The 15,603-nt window shown below is 46.1% G+C and overlaps 1 protein-coding gene across 1 annotated transcript in view; it reads left to right on the top strand.

Moving 5' to 3' along the window:
• Positions 1-15,603, top strand: part of Slc10a7 (solute carrier family 10 member 7) — a 229,270-nt gene that overhangs the window by 201,208 nt on the left and 12,459 nt on the right. The window contains exon 10 of the mRNA XM_052166077.1: positions 3,764-3,837. Coding sequence (XP_052022037.1) covers positions 3,764-3,837 — 74 coding nt within the window. The remainder of the gene's footprint in view (positions 1-3,763; positions 3,838-15,603) is intronic.

The raw sequence follows: 15,603 nt of genomic DNA, 5'->3' as shown, positions 1-15,603 counted from the left end.
CAGCACTAAGTAGGTAGTGGGTACTCAGTAACCGTAAGGCACCCGAGGACACTTAGGTCATCGAGATAACTTGTCACATGGAAAACGAGTACTAGCAAGTGGGAGCTGACTCTTCTGACTGTGCCACAGTGCAGGTCTCCTTTCTCTGCCACAGTTGCTAGGAGATGAGACTTGATCCATCAGCCTCGGGTCAGCCGTACACGGAGTACTCTAAACTGCTGCAGCTTGGGAAGACTGTTCCGGGTCTGTTGTTTTGTTTTGATATTGAAAAGCTTTAGGAGAAGAAAGCTATAATGTTTAAGCTGTGTGAAGGATGCTTTAGTAGTCACCGGAGCGACTGAACTCGGTAAGAAGGAAGTCTGCCTGCGCACCCCAGGCCCAAGAGGCGCAGCTGCAGGGAGAGGAGACCCAGCTTAGGATTCGCCCCACAGCTGCATACATTTGGAGGCGAGTGCCTACACCCCAGAGTTCTGGGAAGCTTGTCTAGTGCCACACAGCTTGTGACCGACCGACCGGTGAGGTGCCAGGGTCTTGTTAAAAGGCAAACAAAGGCTAACAAAGAGTGTCTCACAGGGACGGCCCCTGCCACACACAACACAGATCTCCCTGTTCCTCTCTGCGGACCTTTTCTGCTCCACATTCTATGTTTCTGTTAGAGAAACCTGACATGCCTTCCTCTGTGGGTACAGAGGAAGACAAAATAAATATTACGTGGAAACGGCTGATTGAAAGCTTTGGTAGAGAGAATTCTTAAGAAACCAGTTGGGAAGGAAAGAAAAGAAGCACCTCAGGGGGAGACAAAGTGATCAAAAGAAATGATAAAAGCAGGATAAAAAGAAAATCAATATTAAAGAGAGGAACGGCGGGGTTAGAAAGTGAGAAGGGGCGATTGCTGGAGCTTACACACATGCTCGCCCGCTGGAGGGGGGCACAGGCCCGCTGATTCAGTACAGTGAGCGGGACGCTGGCTTGCCTGTGCTGGGCCCGCTACAAAGTGCGGACAAGGGTGAGCTATGGACCCGGAAACTGCTCACTCCCAGCCGGTAAATCCTGAAGTGGTTTTTGGTTTTGTTTTCTGAGAAGATAAATTGGCCCCAGAATTTGGGGCAGGCTACTTCCTACTTTGTGACTTTGAGTGTGCTGGACTTCTGGCCCCTCTTCAGAAGAAGCAGGACAGAAATGCCACCTCCCCCTATCACTGCCCTGAGAGGACACACTGGACACAAAGTGCTTGGAAATGTGCAGAGTGATGCGCAGTGCTGTGCTCGCCCTCCTGAGTGGGGGACCACCTGGGCCTTTGCTCTGTGTACTTGGCTTAAAATCCACACTGTGGCTCCCATCGCTGGCGTCTGAGGGATGGAGTGTAGGCACAGGCCTCGGTTTCTGTCCTCAGACCCTGCCCTCCCTCCTGCCATGGAGCCCAGCCTAGCCTTAGCTCCTCACTGGGGCAGAACAAAGCAGCGGCTCCAAGTATCCTTGTGAGCCACTCTGGAAGGGGGGGGCAAGCTCCTGGTCAGACCCGAGCCTCCTGGACACACACACACACACACACACACACACCCGCTGCGAGTGAAAACAGCCCATGCTCTGAGTAAAGAGTTTGGGGAGGGGCCAAGGGAGGCCTTTGCATTTGATTGACACCACCACACACACACCCAAACACACACACACACACACACACACACACACACACACACACACCTGTGGGGACTTCACACAGCTCAGTTCCTAAAGTCACGTGTCCTTCCCTCCTGGGGGGAAGTCTCTTCCTCAGTCTGCCATATTGCTTCACTGCCTGAAGCTCCATGATGATCCGAACGCCTCCCTGACAGGTGTCACTCCTGTGCTTTCTGGAATTTTCCACTCACCTCAGTTTTCTACTTTGCTTCCAGCTCTAAAAACGAAAACAACAACAACAACAAACCCTAAGAAACTGTTTACCCCATTGTCTGGTCCTCTTGAGAGTCATCCCTCCGCCACTTCCTGTCCCTTGTAACAACTCTCCTCATATAGCATCAGCTCCTTGGCTCTTCAGTTCACCCCCCAGTGGCTGCCTCTTCCATCCTGTTCCTATTCAGGACTCAGTGTGCCTCTCCATCTAGAGTGCTCAGTTTCCAATGTCCCGTCAGTTCTTCCTCTCTACAAGTAATGGTTATGATGATAAATATGTCACCAACACTTACCTGTGTAAATTCTCACACATACTTGCATTTATCTGCATAGAGGCGAATGGCGTTATCCTGTGGGTTTGAAGTCAAGTGTGCTCCTCCCCAAAGCCTGTGCTCCACAGCTCCTGGGGAGGAGCACTCCTCGGAGAGTGGCAGTGGACCCTCTGTTCACTCAGACTCCATGTCCTGCTCTTCCAGCGGCCCCTCTAGCTCCGCACCATGACCACACTCACCATCTTGGGTCTCAGTTGGGTTTGCTTGCATGACCACTTCTAAGAAGCCTGGTCATACTGCTCTGCTGTTTCTGCTTGCCTCATCGAAGCCCACACTGGTACAAGCCAGCATTCCTGCACATGGGCCAGCACGAAGAATCTGTGCAGCTGCACGTATGGCTCCAGGCTCGGACTCTGGGTTTCCCACCCCTAACCTCCACTGATACAGCCCACCCTCTCCAGGGACAGGATAGTCTTCTCTCCATGGCCAGTGTCCCTCTTTCCCCCTCTCCATCCCCTCACATCTGACCCCTCTTTTACATGCAGTATTTATCTTTACTCCTGTCACAGCTCAGGTGTTTGCCTGAGAGCTCCCTCCCTGTTGGGTTCACCACAGGAATGAAAATGTCACTTATGTGGCATGATATTTAAAAGAACAAGAGGAAAGTCAGCTAGAGTTCTATGAGCATGCGACAGGAGGACAGCCTGTTGTAACCCCCCGCCCCCCCCCCCCACGGAGGTGGTGGGGGGGGGAGACCAGCACATCTACTTATTCTCTCATTGGTGTGGTGTGGTGTGTCAAGAGAGGCCTCTAACACCTTCCCTCCAGGGAGTATGCAAAACAGGATGCAGGATCTACTTAGGGATAGGGATTAAGATTTTTCTCCCATCAATAGTTACAAATGGAGAGATGTGGTTACTAAGGGAAATTGTAGACTCTTTCGTTAGAAACTTTTAAATAGGGGGCTGGAGAGATGGCTCGGTGGGTAAAGAGCACTGACTGCTCTTCCGAAGGTCCTGAGTTCAGATCCCAGCAACCACATTGTGGCTCACAATCATCCATAAAGAGATCTGATGCCCTTTTCTGAAGACAGCTATAGTGTACTTAGATATAATAATAAATAAATCTTTAAAAAAAAAAGAAACCTTTAAATATTGGGTGGACACAAGATTTGGGGACAAACTCACTTAATCTGTGTGCAGTTAACTTCTGAAGCATTTTTAGTGAGCTAGTTCCTGTTAGTCTTCAGAGCACAGAATAGGTAGACTACAGGAGTTATACCATCTATAGGAATTGAGAAAGAGCCTCTAAGACAAAGGGAATGTTTTATTATTGTTTTTACTGTTTTTATTAATATTCTCATGGTTAATAGTATTATTCTTAGTGATTTTTGGCTCATGATTTTCTAAACCTTTATGACTGGGCATGGGAACTTCAATTCTCTAAGTAGAAATCCAGACAGGGCTCTGCGTTTTGGCCCGTAGTAGCCTCTGTCACCAGGGCTGATCAGCAGGACGCTCGCCTGAAGATGGGCCTACTTGGTAGGATATGCGTGGCTTTTCATGCATGTATTTGTAAAACTCCTCCCCGTCTCCCCCCAGGAATAACTCGGGGTTCACACCAGCAGATACAGTGGCTATCATCTTCTGCTCTACACACAAGTCCCTCACCTTGGGTAAGTGACTCATCAAGTTAAAAGCTATATACAACCTTAAATAGTGGTGAAATTCAGAAACTTCTCAAGTTAACTGGACAGGACTGCCCATTCATTTAAACCAAGAACAACGGCCAAGGGCAGGGAGCCAGTGCTCTGGAGTCTGTTATTCGATCAAACCAATTTCTGAGGGCCTAATTAATAATACAGGATTTAGCTTAATTTGCAATCATGTTTTCTATTCTCATGAAAAACGATCGGTGCAAATGTTAGCCTGAGTTGGTTGGGGCCTCAGAGGCCTGTTTCTGAAAACGCAGTTGGCAAACCTTTGGGTGGTTCCAGAGTTGTACCTGAAAAACATTGCTTTTCTTCTCCTGGGATCTCCTATCACGATGGCAACAGTGAATGCTATTACTGTGGTTTGGTGATTGATGTTGGTTTGAAATTCGTTTTTTAATATTATATTGTGTTCTACAAAGATGATTTAGCCATAGTGACTCAATAAGATTGACAGTAATAAAAGGGAAGTCATATTTATTTAAAGGAAAAGATTAAGAAGAGTGCTAATATCTGCCTAGGCTTATCCCAATAACCCCAGGGACATTTGGAACCTGTGTTCTCTGTCATGAAAGCTCATGAAGTCATCAGGAACTCTATTAGAAAATGTCATCACTTGTGAACTCTGTGAGCTGTTGGGGTATTGCACAAAAACTCAAATTAAAAATCCCTGTGCAAGCCGGGCTGTGGTGGCACACGCCTGTAATCCCAGCACTCTGGGAGGCAGAGGCAGGCGGGTTTCTGAGTTCGAGGTCAGCCTGGTCTACAAAGTGAGTACCAGGACAGCCAGGACTATACAGAGAAACCCTGTCTCGGAAAAAAAAAATCCCCCAAAAACAAACAAAAACAAAAACAAAAAAATGTCTGTGCATTTGGAATGGGACTCACTTGAGAGAATGGGGAACTATAATGTGGCTGTGAATTTGCTCACATTACAGACATCTCTTCATCAACTAAAAGTGGATAGACATCAGGTTTTTATAAATTGTAAATAAAGCTCTCTGGTGGGGTCCTTGCCAGTTTTGTTAAGTTTGGAAAGTAATTTCAAAATGAGACACATTCTTGAAGGAGCAGTTTCTGCGTCTGGATCCGAAGCCTCTTGTAGTCACCAGACTGAAGGAAAGAGCTTTGGGATCTGCATTCCAATCCTGGTGATGTGCTTGGTGTTATCATGTGTGAAATGGGCTAACAATGCCCACTCTCAGTATTTCTGCAAAACTTGCAAACTTCGCCAAGTACCCAGCAGAGTCCTTGGTGGATCCTAAATGGCCAGCCAATCTCCAACAGATGTGGACCGTCACTGCACTCGAGAGGCTTCTAGAGACCGTCTGAGAGCTCTGCTGCCCAGCCCTCAGTGGCCTCCATGAAGCAGTGCTGATGATATTCCTATTAATGTTGTTAGTTTAAGCATGTTATGCCGGGGTTCCAGTCACATGGCCCTGTCATACATTTTCCTGGAATAGGAAAGAAAGCATCTCTGCCACATATCGTTATAGATGTCACATAGGACATGCGAGGCTTATAAAAACCAAGAGATGTACCCAAAGGTCAGGAGGTCAGAGGGGCTCAGATGAGGCCTCTTCTTAGAGCACATATTTACCATGGCTGCCGTGTATGCATCCTGGCCTGTCTGCAGTGGGCAGTTAACCCTGAGCCTTCTTGGGACTTGCTGTGGAGTGAAAAACCAAAGTGGATGATCATTTCCGTCCTCTCTGGAGGAGCCAAACACTGATGGGAGACACTGTGGTAGCTTGTGACCATATATTGTTTGTGAGATACCATGGTAGCTTGTGGTCACACAGTGGTTGTAAAATAAAAATGGGGAACAGAGCTAAACAGAATTCTCAACTGAGGAATACCGGATGGCTGAGAAGCACCTAAAGAAATGTTCAATATCCTTAGTCATCAGGGAAATGCAAATCAAAACAACCCTGAGATTCCACCTCACACCAGTCAGAATGGCTAAGATGAAAAACTCAGGGGACAGCAGCTGCTGGAGAGGATGTGGAGAAAGAGGAACACTCCTCCATTGCTGGTGGGATTGCACACTGGTATAACCACTCTGGAAATCAGTTTGGCGGTTGCATAGAAAATTGGACATAATACTACCTGAGAACCCAGTTATACCACTCCTGGGCATATACCCAGAAGATGCTCCAACATGTAATAAGGACACATGCTCCACTATGTTCATAGTAACCTTATTTATAATAGCCAGAAGCTGGAAAGAACCCAGATATCCCTCAACAGAGGAATGGATACAGAAAATGTGGTACATTTACACAATGGAGTACTACTCAGCTATTAAAAATAATGAATCCATGAAATTCTTAGGCAAATGGATCGAGCTAGAAAATATTATCCTGAGTGAAGTAACCCAATCACAAAAGAACACACATGGTATGCATTCGCTGCCCAAAAGCTCGGAATACCCAAGATAAAACTCACAGACCACATGAAGCCCAAGAGGAAGGAAGACCAAACTGTGGATACTTTGGTCCTTATTGGAAAGTGGATCAAAACACCCATGGCTCACGGCCAACCAATAGACTGAGCTTAGGGTCCCCAATGGAGCAGCTAGAGAAAGGACCCAAAGAGCTGAAGAGGTTTGCAGCCCCAAAGGAGAAACAACAATATGTACCAACCAGTACCCCAGAGTTCCCGGGGACTAAACCACCAACCAAAGAGTACACGTGGAGGGACCCATGGCTCCAGCTACATATGTAGCAGAGGATTGTCAGACATCAATGAGAGGCAAGGCCATTGGTCCTATGAAGGCTTCATGCTCCAGTGTAAGGGAATGCCAGTCAGGAAAGGGGGCTGGAGGTTTGGTAAGCAGAGGGGGGGGGATGGGATAGAGGGTTTATGGAGGGGTAACAAGGAGAGGGGATATCATTTGAAATGTAAATGAAGCAAATATATAATAATAATAATAATAATAATAATAATAATAATAATAAACCAGTGTGGTAGTTTGTGTCCACACAGCGATGATAAGATGCTCCAGTTGCTCGTGACCACGCAGTGATAGTAAAACACTGTGGTACCCAGTGACCACACAGTGTAAATCCTTAGCTGCTTTATACTCTGATGGGCCTAAGCTCTCTGAGAACTAAAAGCCCTAAATACCTGAGCTGGCCTCAGATTCCTGAGGTCTAAGGTGAGCTTTTCTTCCAGTTCGTGGATTCTGCCAATCCTTGCTCTAACTGGGCTTCCTCGGGTCTCCTGGGTGCACCTCACTACTTCTTTCTCTCAGACAAAGCACCCTGTTCCCACATGTACCAGGAGCTGAGTGCTAGAGCACACTTGGAAAACCCAGTAAGTTTGCTCTGCCCATGTTCACAAGCCTTCTCCTGGTGTCCTGGTGTCCTAGGGGTGGCAGAGGATGTGTCTTTGTAGTGTCCTGAGCCGCAGGCCAGTCATTGTCCAGATAGAAGAACGTCACTTTCAGTATTGGTGGAAAAAATCACATCCCAGAAAGTGGAAGGAAATTTCACGTAACATCACCCAGAAATGTTTTGTTTTTGTTTTTATACACAAAGATGAAATACAACAAATTATAATATAGCTGCTTGGCACTTTAGAAATACGTCTTTTCCTGTGTCAAATGCTGTCATAATATTTTTTCCAGTGATTTTACACACACACACACACACACACACACACACACCTCAAGTAAAATATATTAAAGGAAACTTAAAAATTACAGTTTATGATTCTGCCTGGTTCATATTTAAGAATAAACCGTGCAGGCCACGTGGTACCCACGTGACTTGGAAAGTCTGCCCAGCACGCACCCCCCCTCCCCCCGCCACCCCCCTCCCCCCCCACCCACCCACCCCCGTACGTTCACCTTTGGTTTACTTTATTGTTCTTGCTTCTCCTGTCTTGGTCTTCCATGTGCTCACATCTACACACGTGCTATATTTGATTCATTGCTTTTATTAGCGCATTTGCCATTGATTGATTAGTTCTCCGTATTAGTACTTTTTCTATTGATTGATTGCAGATGAAGTGACTATTTGACCTTTAATTATGAGGCTTCCTATTGGAAATGACATTGAGCTATGGCCTCACATAATCCATCTGGAAAGCCTGACATGATGCCATTCCCTGGAGTTCGTTCACTGAGGAAGGAAGCCTGGAGGAAGTGCAGCGCTATCACAGCTTCATCCGAAACAATACTACAGGGCTTGTTTGCCGCAGTCCTCCAGCTCCAGCGGGTCGGTCGGTCCGTCGGAGGCAATTTCAAGGCAGCCTTGCTGTGGGTTGCCATAGAAGCCAGGACCTCTCACTGCTACTGTCCAGTTTGATGGTGATATTAGTGTAGTGATGAGAAGGTGTTTTACATAGCGGAGATTGAAGAGCGGCTCAGCTAGGACCGGCTCAGAGCACAGTCAATAGATTTCATCAAGAAAGAGATTAGATACCAGATATCCTCTGGGGTTGGCATTTTACTTTTATTTATCTTTTTCTCTCGGGGATTCTAGAGTTTCAACATATGTTGAAAACTTCTAGCTAACTAACAAGAGAATGGTTCAGAATGTTTGGGGTCCTTAAGTCCTTATGCATACTATCGGTTTGTAATTTAAACAGCAAAATAAAAGAATCTCATCTCAGACCAGGTCAGCTCTTGACAGTCAATAATGATAGTCCCAGTTTTTTTCTTCTTTTAAAAGCATTCCTGAACTAAATGTGCTCCATTTAAAATTTAAGTCATTTCATTATCAATGGCTTATAAATGTCATTTATAGACACTTACATAGACAGGCAGATCAAGGCAGCCCCTCCTCGTGCTGTCCACACTACATTATGAGTCTGTGGCCCTGCTCCGCAGTGGTAGGAAACTAAAAGATGGAAGCTTCTAGGATTCAGAGAGAGTGGGGAGAACCCAGCTCTGATGCTGATCCTAAGCTGGATCCCTGCTCCTGCTGAGCTGCGGTTCTGGCTCTCAGCAAGAGCTGGACCAAATCCCGCAGCTGGGAGGTGCACGGTGCTAAGTTCTTCCGGCTTTAATTTCCATAGGTCGGACGGAAAGTCCTTAAAAGGAATGGTGTCTCACTGCTGCAGCTGGAACAGCTGTCTGCAGAGGTTAGTAAGCACCCTCACCGGGCTGGGAGGACACCTAAATAAAGCCTCCCGTGCCATACACGCTTGGGGACCTAGTTTGAGTCCCCAGAAGCCATATAAAGCTGACTAGTGTGGCATGCATCTGGAATTCAGTACTCCTGTGGTGAGGTGGGGTGAGAACAGGAGCCCTCCCCTCCCCCTCCCACTGGGAGCCCAGGGCTAGCTGTCCTACCTCTGTGTGCTCCATGGCAGGCTAGCACTTCCCCTCCCCCAATACACACCCCTATGCATCTCCAACACACAAAGGTTTTTTTTTTCCCCTAATCCTCACACTGTCACATTAAGAATGCTTAAGAGAAATAAAATCACAAAGTGATCTTTTATTCAAGTTTAATCGGAAGCTTTTTCAAGATGGTAAAGAATGAACTTCAACTAAAACTCAAAATGTGAACAACTGTCTGATCTCTTTCTTAAGACAGAAGTCAAAATAACAAAACTTTGCAGATCTGGTAGTCTCTTTACCCCAAAGCCTAACTTTAATTCTGTTTGATACATGAGGAGTATTTTACCTGTCACAGAACTGGACATCACTTTTTGAAGCAGTTATTTAACCATTGGCACCTAAGCAACTGTGGTGATTAGCAAGTCTGCAACTACTAGCTCACTTTGCATATGACAAAAGAGGACATAATTTAACTTAGCTCAGATCACATAATTGACAGACACTGGTAATGGGTATTGTATGTATAAGATCATGGTGTGGATTTGAATGGTTTTGTTAATTATTTATCAAGAAAGTTATGAATACATTCTTCTTATAAGACATTTCAGAATACTTAACATTTATAATTATTCTTTTTAAAAAACCAGTACTTCCATGTGGCCCAGTAGTAATCTGACCCTCATCTCTTATTTTTATTATAATGAAAACACTATTTTCAAGTAGGTCGTCTTCTTATATGTGCATATGTGAATCTGTGTGTGTCTGTGTGTCTGTGTCTGTAAGTGTATGTGTACACGTGTAAGCCAGAAGATGTAGTATCCTGTGGACTGGAGTCGCAGGCATTGATAACGCCCCTGGTGTGGGTTCTGGGATCCCAGTATACTTGATCAGCAAGCACTCCTAAGTGCTGAGCTACGTCTCTCTCCTCTCACATAGGAATCCACCTAGCAGCCTCCCCTTTCAGGAGGGGCCACTGTTAGCAGTCCATCCTCAGCAGCTACAGCCACTGTGCCTTCTGATAGCAAACTGTTAAGGAAGAGGTAGAAATCCAGAGGAAAGGTAGGAGATAGAATCTTTGCAGTAGAGCCCCAACCGAATACATCCCATCTGCAGTCAGTGTTAGTATTCCTTACAGTTGCTGCCTAGTTACAGGCAAGCAGTGTGGGGGTTGTTCCATTTAACAGTGTCTTGGAGATGCCGCTGAAATTAGGGACTCAGAAGACTTTTATCACCATGCTAAAGAAAACTAAGGGCGTTCTGTCACATGCCTGGTTTCTGTTTTGTTTTGTCTTGTTTTTAGAAGAAGGGGAGATTAGAAAGCCACTAACTCCCCATCCCTCCCCAGTGCGGGCCCTGAAGCCTCTGGTTTGGGATGTCCTTCCGTTGAACCTCTGCTGAAATTTCTGACCTTTAAAAAACAGTGATGTAGAGTGATTCTTGAGTTGATATAACGATGTTCTTCTACATTACTTCACTCAGCTTTGTTTGCAATTGTTTCTATTCCTTTCATTGACCTACTCGGCATGTCTTCAATGGGAATAAAACAATTGCCTACCTTAATTGGGTACTTACCAGGGAAACCATGTGCTAAGTACTGGTAACAAGAAGTAACTTACTGTAAAATAGTGTTGTGCAAATTGCTTTTCAGTCAAGGTCAGCTGCAATTCCAGCACCAGCTGCTCTAAGGGCAAATCTTCCCTGGTCCTGTTGCGTGAGAAAGGACAGACCAGAGAAACAAGATACTGGTGTTATCTGGCCCTCTAGCAAATAGAGACCTTACTAATTAGCATGATGAGTTCAGAAAGAGGATTGGATTGGTGCAATTACTGCCTTGCTACTTTGCATGATAATGATCATAAGTGGGGTACCTGTTAGGCTAGAGACAGTCTAAAACTGTAGAAACCCTGTCTGCTTACCCTAGGAATCTAGCAGGTCCCACAGCCGGCACTTGAAGCCACTGACAGTGCTAGAGCTTGACCCCCACCTGGTCTGGGGGGCTCTCCTGGAAAGGGCCTGTGGCTGCCTGAGACTGCAGATTGTCTGCAGCCTGCTCTGCCTGTAGCTATGTCAGCTCCCGCAGGCTGCAGAATGAACCAGGAAGGACGGAACTAGAGTTCCCGTTTATAGCCAAGGTCTATCTTCTCATGATGAATCTTTTTTGCAAGTGAGGTCCAGCCTGGCAAGGGGATTTTTGTCCATAAAATATAGTAATTTTTAATTGTTGTCGGCTGAAACTTTCAGGTGTCCTTGCCCTAAATATAGTTTTCCTAAGAAAAAACAGAAGTGCCAAAGTTTATAGAGCCAATTTAATAAAAGAGTCAAAATAGAACAGTCAAAGCCTTCTTTAAAATTAAAATTAGGACTATTTCTTCAGACTGGGTTGGGGGCTCCTGAGGCCTCACACATCCCTGGGAGAGGACGAGATCCTTTTTCTCAGTGTGTTGTAACCTCTAGTGAGACGTCCCTGTTCTTCAAGTAAGCTGTCATCCTTGGTCCTGTAAGCAATTCTGATTAAACTCAGTGGTTGTGATGGAAAAACAAAACGGAAGGAAGGAAGGAAGGAAGGAAGGAAGGAAGGAAGGAAGGAAGGAAGGAAGGAAGGAAGGAAAAAAGAAGAAAGAAGGGAGACAGTCCTTATTGCTATTTAATATTAGCTCTTCGTATTATAAGCTTTTATTTCCATAGTCAACTACAGAAAGATGAATTGTCCTCATTGATAATCAGCCCCTGCACACGGTATTTCTGAAAGGGGCATTCGAGACATTCCATAAGAACTGAGGGGTGACAGCATGTCATCCCACATGTCCTTTCCATCCCTTTCCAATGAGAACATTGCCACATCTGGAGCACCAAGAACCCCCTTCCCAAACCTTCCTACTCGCCAGAGGCACAGAGGGGTTTGCTTATCATGATTATTAATATTGAGAAAGTTTGCCTCCAGCGATACTAACATGTGCATCACAGAACAGCCCTGCTTACCATGTTAGAAGCGAAGGCTCTCACCCAGGAGATGCCAGTCTCTTGAATCTCAACTAGCAAACAGGCAGGCGAGGAGCAGTCCTCCTCTCAGAGATGCGTCTACAGATATTAGTTTGGTCTGGTCTCTTCCCTGATACTTCCTTAATTGAGGCAGACACTGCGAGCCGAGCCGGGGAGCCTGCATTTGGTGACAACCAGCACTTGCTTTACAGTAAAGAGAAAACTGAACCGCAGCTGGGGAGCAGAGTGCACACACATCTGTAGCCAGCCTTTGCAACCTTGGGCCTCTTCCTTTACCTCCCCCAGTTTCAGCCCTATCACTACATAGGAGAGAGGGGAGCAGAGAGAGACAGAGAGAGAGAGAGAGATCCTTAAATCGAATCTCTTCTTTCTTTGCTTGAAGCTGGCCTTTTTTTACCTTGTGGGTTCGTCCTTTTCCCTCCCTTTATCCCCCTGGTTTTGGCCCCTGCCAGCTTCCCTTCCAGTGAGAACAAGCCAACAGCCCCTTTGATAGCATCAGAACAGCAGAGCATGGGAGAACTTCAACGAAGGTTTCTGGCTCAAAGGACACATTGACCCAAGCACCAGAGGGAAGGAAGAAACACACGGATATCCCGGGGAAGTACCCACAGGCAGCAGCAGAGAGAGAACTGGGCCTGGCATAGGCTTTTGAAACCCCAAAGCCCGCCCCCCCCCCAGTGACATACTTCCTCCAGCAAGGTCACACCCACTCCAACAAGACCACACCCCCTAATCCTTTTCAAATAGTGCCACTCTATAATGACCAAGCATTCAAATATATGAGCCTGTGAGGGCCATGTTTATTCAAACCACCACAGACACCTTAAACCGCTGACTCATTCCCCTGGCCCTCCAGAGTTAACCTTTTTAAAAAGAGAAGTGGATCTGAAGACAGATAACTGAAGTTGACTCTCCCCATCAAGACTGCCCTGTTCTTGTATGTCAGATGCACTTTTGCTCCTGAGATTTTTGTTTTTCGTGAACAGTGCCATTGAGAAGACAATCCCTGCTAGAAGATGACTGAAAGCCATGCCAACAGAACAAGTGTATATTAAGGCTGGTTAATGAGGATCACATTAACCACACTAAGTCACAGCTTACGCATGTTACCACTTAACTAGTATTGAATGTCTTCCTGAAGTCCCCACTGCCTGTCAGCGCCACACAATGGTTTAGAGAACACTGAGCTTACATATTCAAGGTGACGTGAGTCACAGCACCAGCTTCTGTTTTATGACACATGTGATAATAGTGTGTTGTTGTTGTTGTTGTTGTTGTTAGTAGAATCGAAGCATATCTTCAAATTTGTCTGGGGGACTGGATAGATGGCTCAGCGGTTAACAGCACTGGCTGCTCTTGCAGAGGACCCAGGTTCAATTCCTAGCACCCGCATAGCTCACCATCAGCTGCAACTCTAGTCACTGGAGCTCTACCTCCCTCTTCTGGCCTCCCCAGGCACTGCATGCATATGGCGCACAGACATGCATGCAGGCCTCACAAATATAAGGAAGATGAAAATAAAATCTATTTCTAATGTTCTGTTGAGTAAAGCAAGGACTCCAGTACTGATCAGATCATGCCTTTCCTGTGTGGTGGGCATGTGAAGTGTAGTCTTAGGACCTTTTGTTATTTATACCATGTGAAGTACTCACTCTGTGTACTGTTTTCACATCTTACAGTGTGACTGTTAGCAAAAATTTTCACCTCGGTGTAGAAAGGAAGGAAGTGACCTCTTAACTTTTTCCACACAGAGTCTCCACAAACATGGCAGTCCTTCCTGGAAGTTACAGCCAGTGTTTGAAAAAAGGCTCTGTGGCTCAGCAATTCAGTTCAGTCCTGAATTCCTACTGCTAATTGTTTCCGCAGTGCTGTCAAACGAGGGCTCCCTCTTCTGCTGCTGCCGAGACCTTCAGCCCGCAGAATTAAATGTTTCCTCCTCAGTATCTGCTGCGGGCTTGGACCCTTCATTAACTGTCTCTTCCCCTCACCGCACACCTGTTTCCAACACCAGCTGCTCATTTGGGGCTTTTCTTGCATCTTTATTTACATAAAATGTCTCAAAGCAGTAGGGCTGCAGCCAGGCGTGGAAGGCAGAAAGGCTATCTTTAGTTTTCCTCATGGGCTGAAAATGGTCTTCAAACAACTCTGGTTCAAAGTAAGTAAAAGCGGACAGCCTTAAGTGCTGCTGTTGAAAGAGGCGCCCCTTCCTGTCAGGCTGTTCTGTGTAAACATTCCTTTCTTTTGCCTCCATTGTTCTGTGGATATATTGTCTCAGATCCCTGTTCTGAGGCACCTAAGGCGCAATCAAGTTACCAGTTAAGCTGATGGAGAGCCAGGCTGTAGAGCCAGCCCTCTGTGTGTGGCCCAGGCCAGTGTTTTCCTGGGTTCTGCCTCACTTTCTTCTGAACTCTGAGGATTGTAGTAGTTCACTCAGTCTGGACAGATTGACAGATGTGTTCTTAGAACAGGGCCTCAAACAAACACGCACTGACTGTCCTGCCTGACCAGCTGAGGGCTACCTGTTGTGTCTGGAGCCTGGTCTGTCGTCACCAAAAGCCCTCGTGTGCCTGTTTCTCTTTCCTCTCAAGGTCTTCACTACGAGAAACACTGCTTCTTCTCTTCCTTGTGCCCTTAGCATTTATTTGTAACTCTGTTCATTTCCTTCCCTAAGCCTATTCATTTATGACAAAGGAACTTTTTAAAATTTCACTTTTGAAGTATGAAGAAAGAGCCAATCTATAGGAAATTCCTTGTTAGAGACTGTGTAGAGGAACAGAGTAGCTCTTGCCTGCACTGGAAGGGGCATTACAGTGGAATGGCTACAGTCACTTTATTTTGCTTTTTGTTTTGTTTTAGTTTGGGGTTTTTTGTTTTTGTTTTTTTTGGTTTTTTTTTTTTTTTGGATTTGTTTTTTTGTTTTTCCGAGATAGGGTTTCTCTGTGTAGTCCTGGCTGTCCTGGAACTCACTCTGTAGACCAGGCTGGCCTCGAACTCAGAAATCCGCCTGCCTCTGCCTCCCAGAGTGCTGGGATTACAGGTGTGCACCACCACCACCCGGCTACAGTCACTTTAACTGCACAGGCAGAGTTGTAGGTAGGAGTGCTCAGTGGCCCTCGAGGACACCGGAATGTCTCAGCCCATCTGGTGTTGTCTGCTCAGCTGACATCCTCCTTGTCCCTTTCCTGTGAGGTGCCACCAACAGATAATTATGGATGTAATTCAGGCCTCAGGTTAGAAGGCACAGTTCCCTTTCTGAGTATCTGTTAGACTGATGCAAGATATCCTCTCTCTTGCTAGAGACAGGGGTGTGCCAGCCCACCCAGGGCCACTGGTGGCCACTCACTGTCCAGCAGTTTGAAGCTGGTAAATCCTTGTGACTTCTATGAGCTCAGAGTTCTGGGGTGCTGAGCCAAGCTCTACGAGTTCTGTCTGATTGG

The sequence above is a fragment of the Apodemus sylvaticus genome, chromosome 21 (genome assembly GCF_947179515.1).
Source record: "Apodemus sylvaticus chromosome 21, mApoSyl1.1, whole genome shotgun sequence".
NCBI classification, from domain to species: Eukaryota; Metazoa; Chordata; class Mammalia; order Rodentia; family Muridae; genus Apodemus; species Apodemus sylvaticus.
This window is presented reverse-complemented; position numbering and strand designations above follow the sequence as displayed.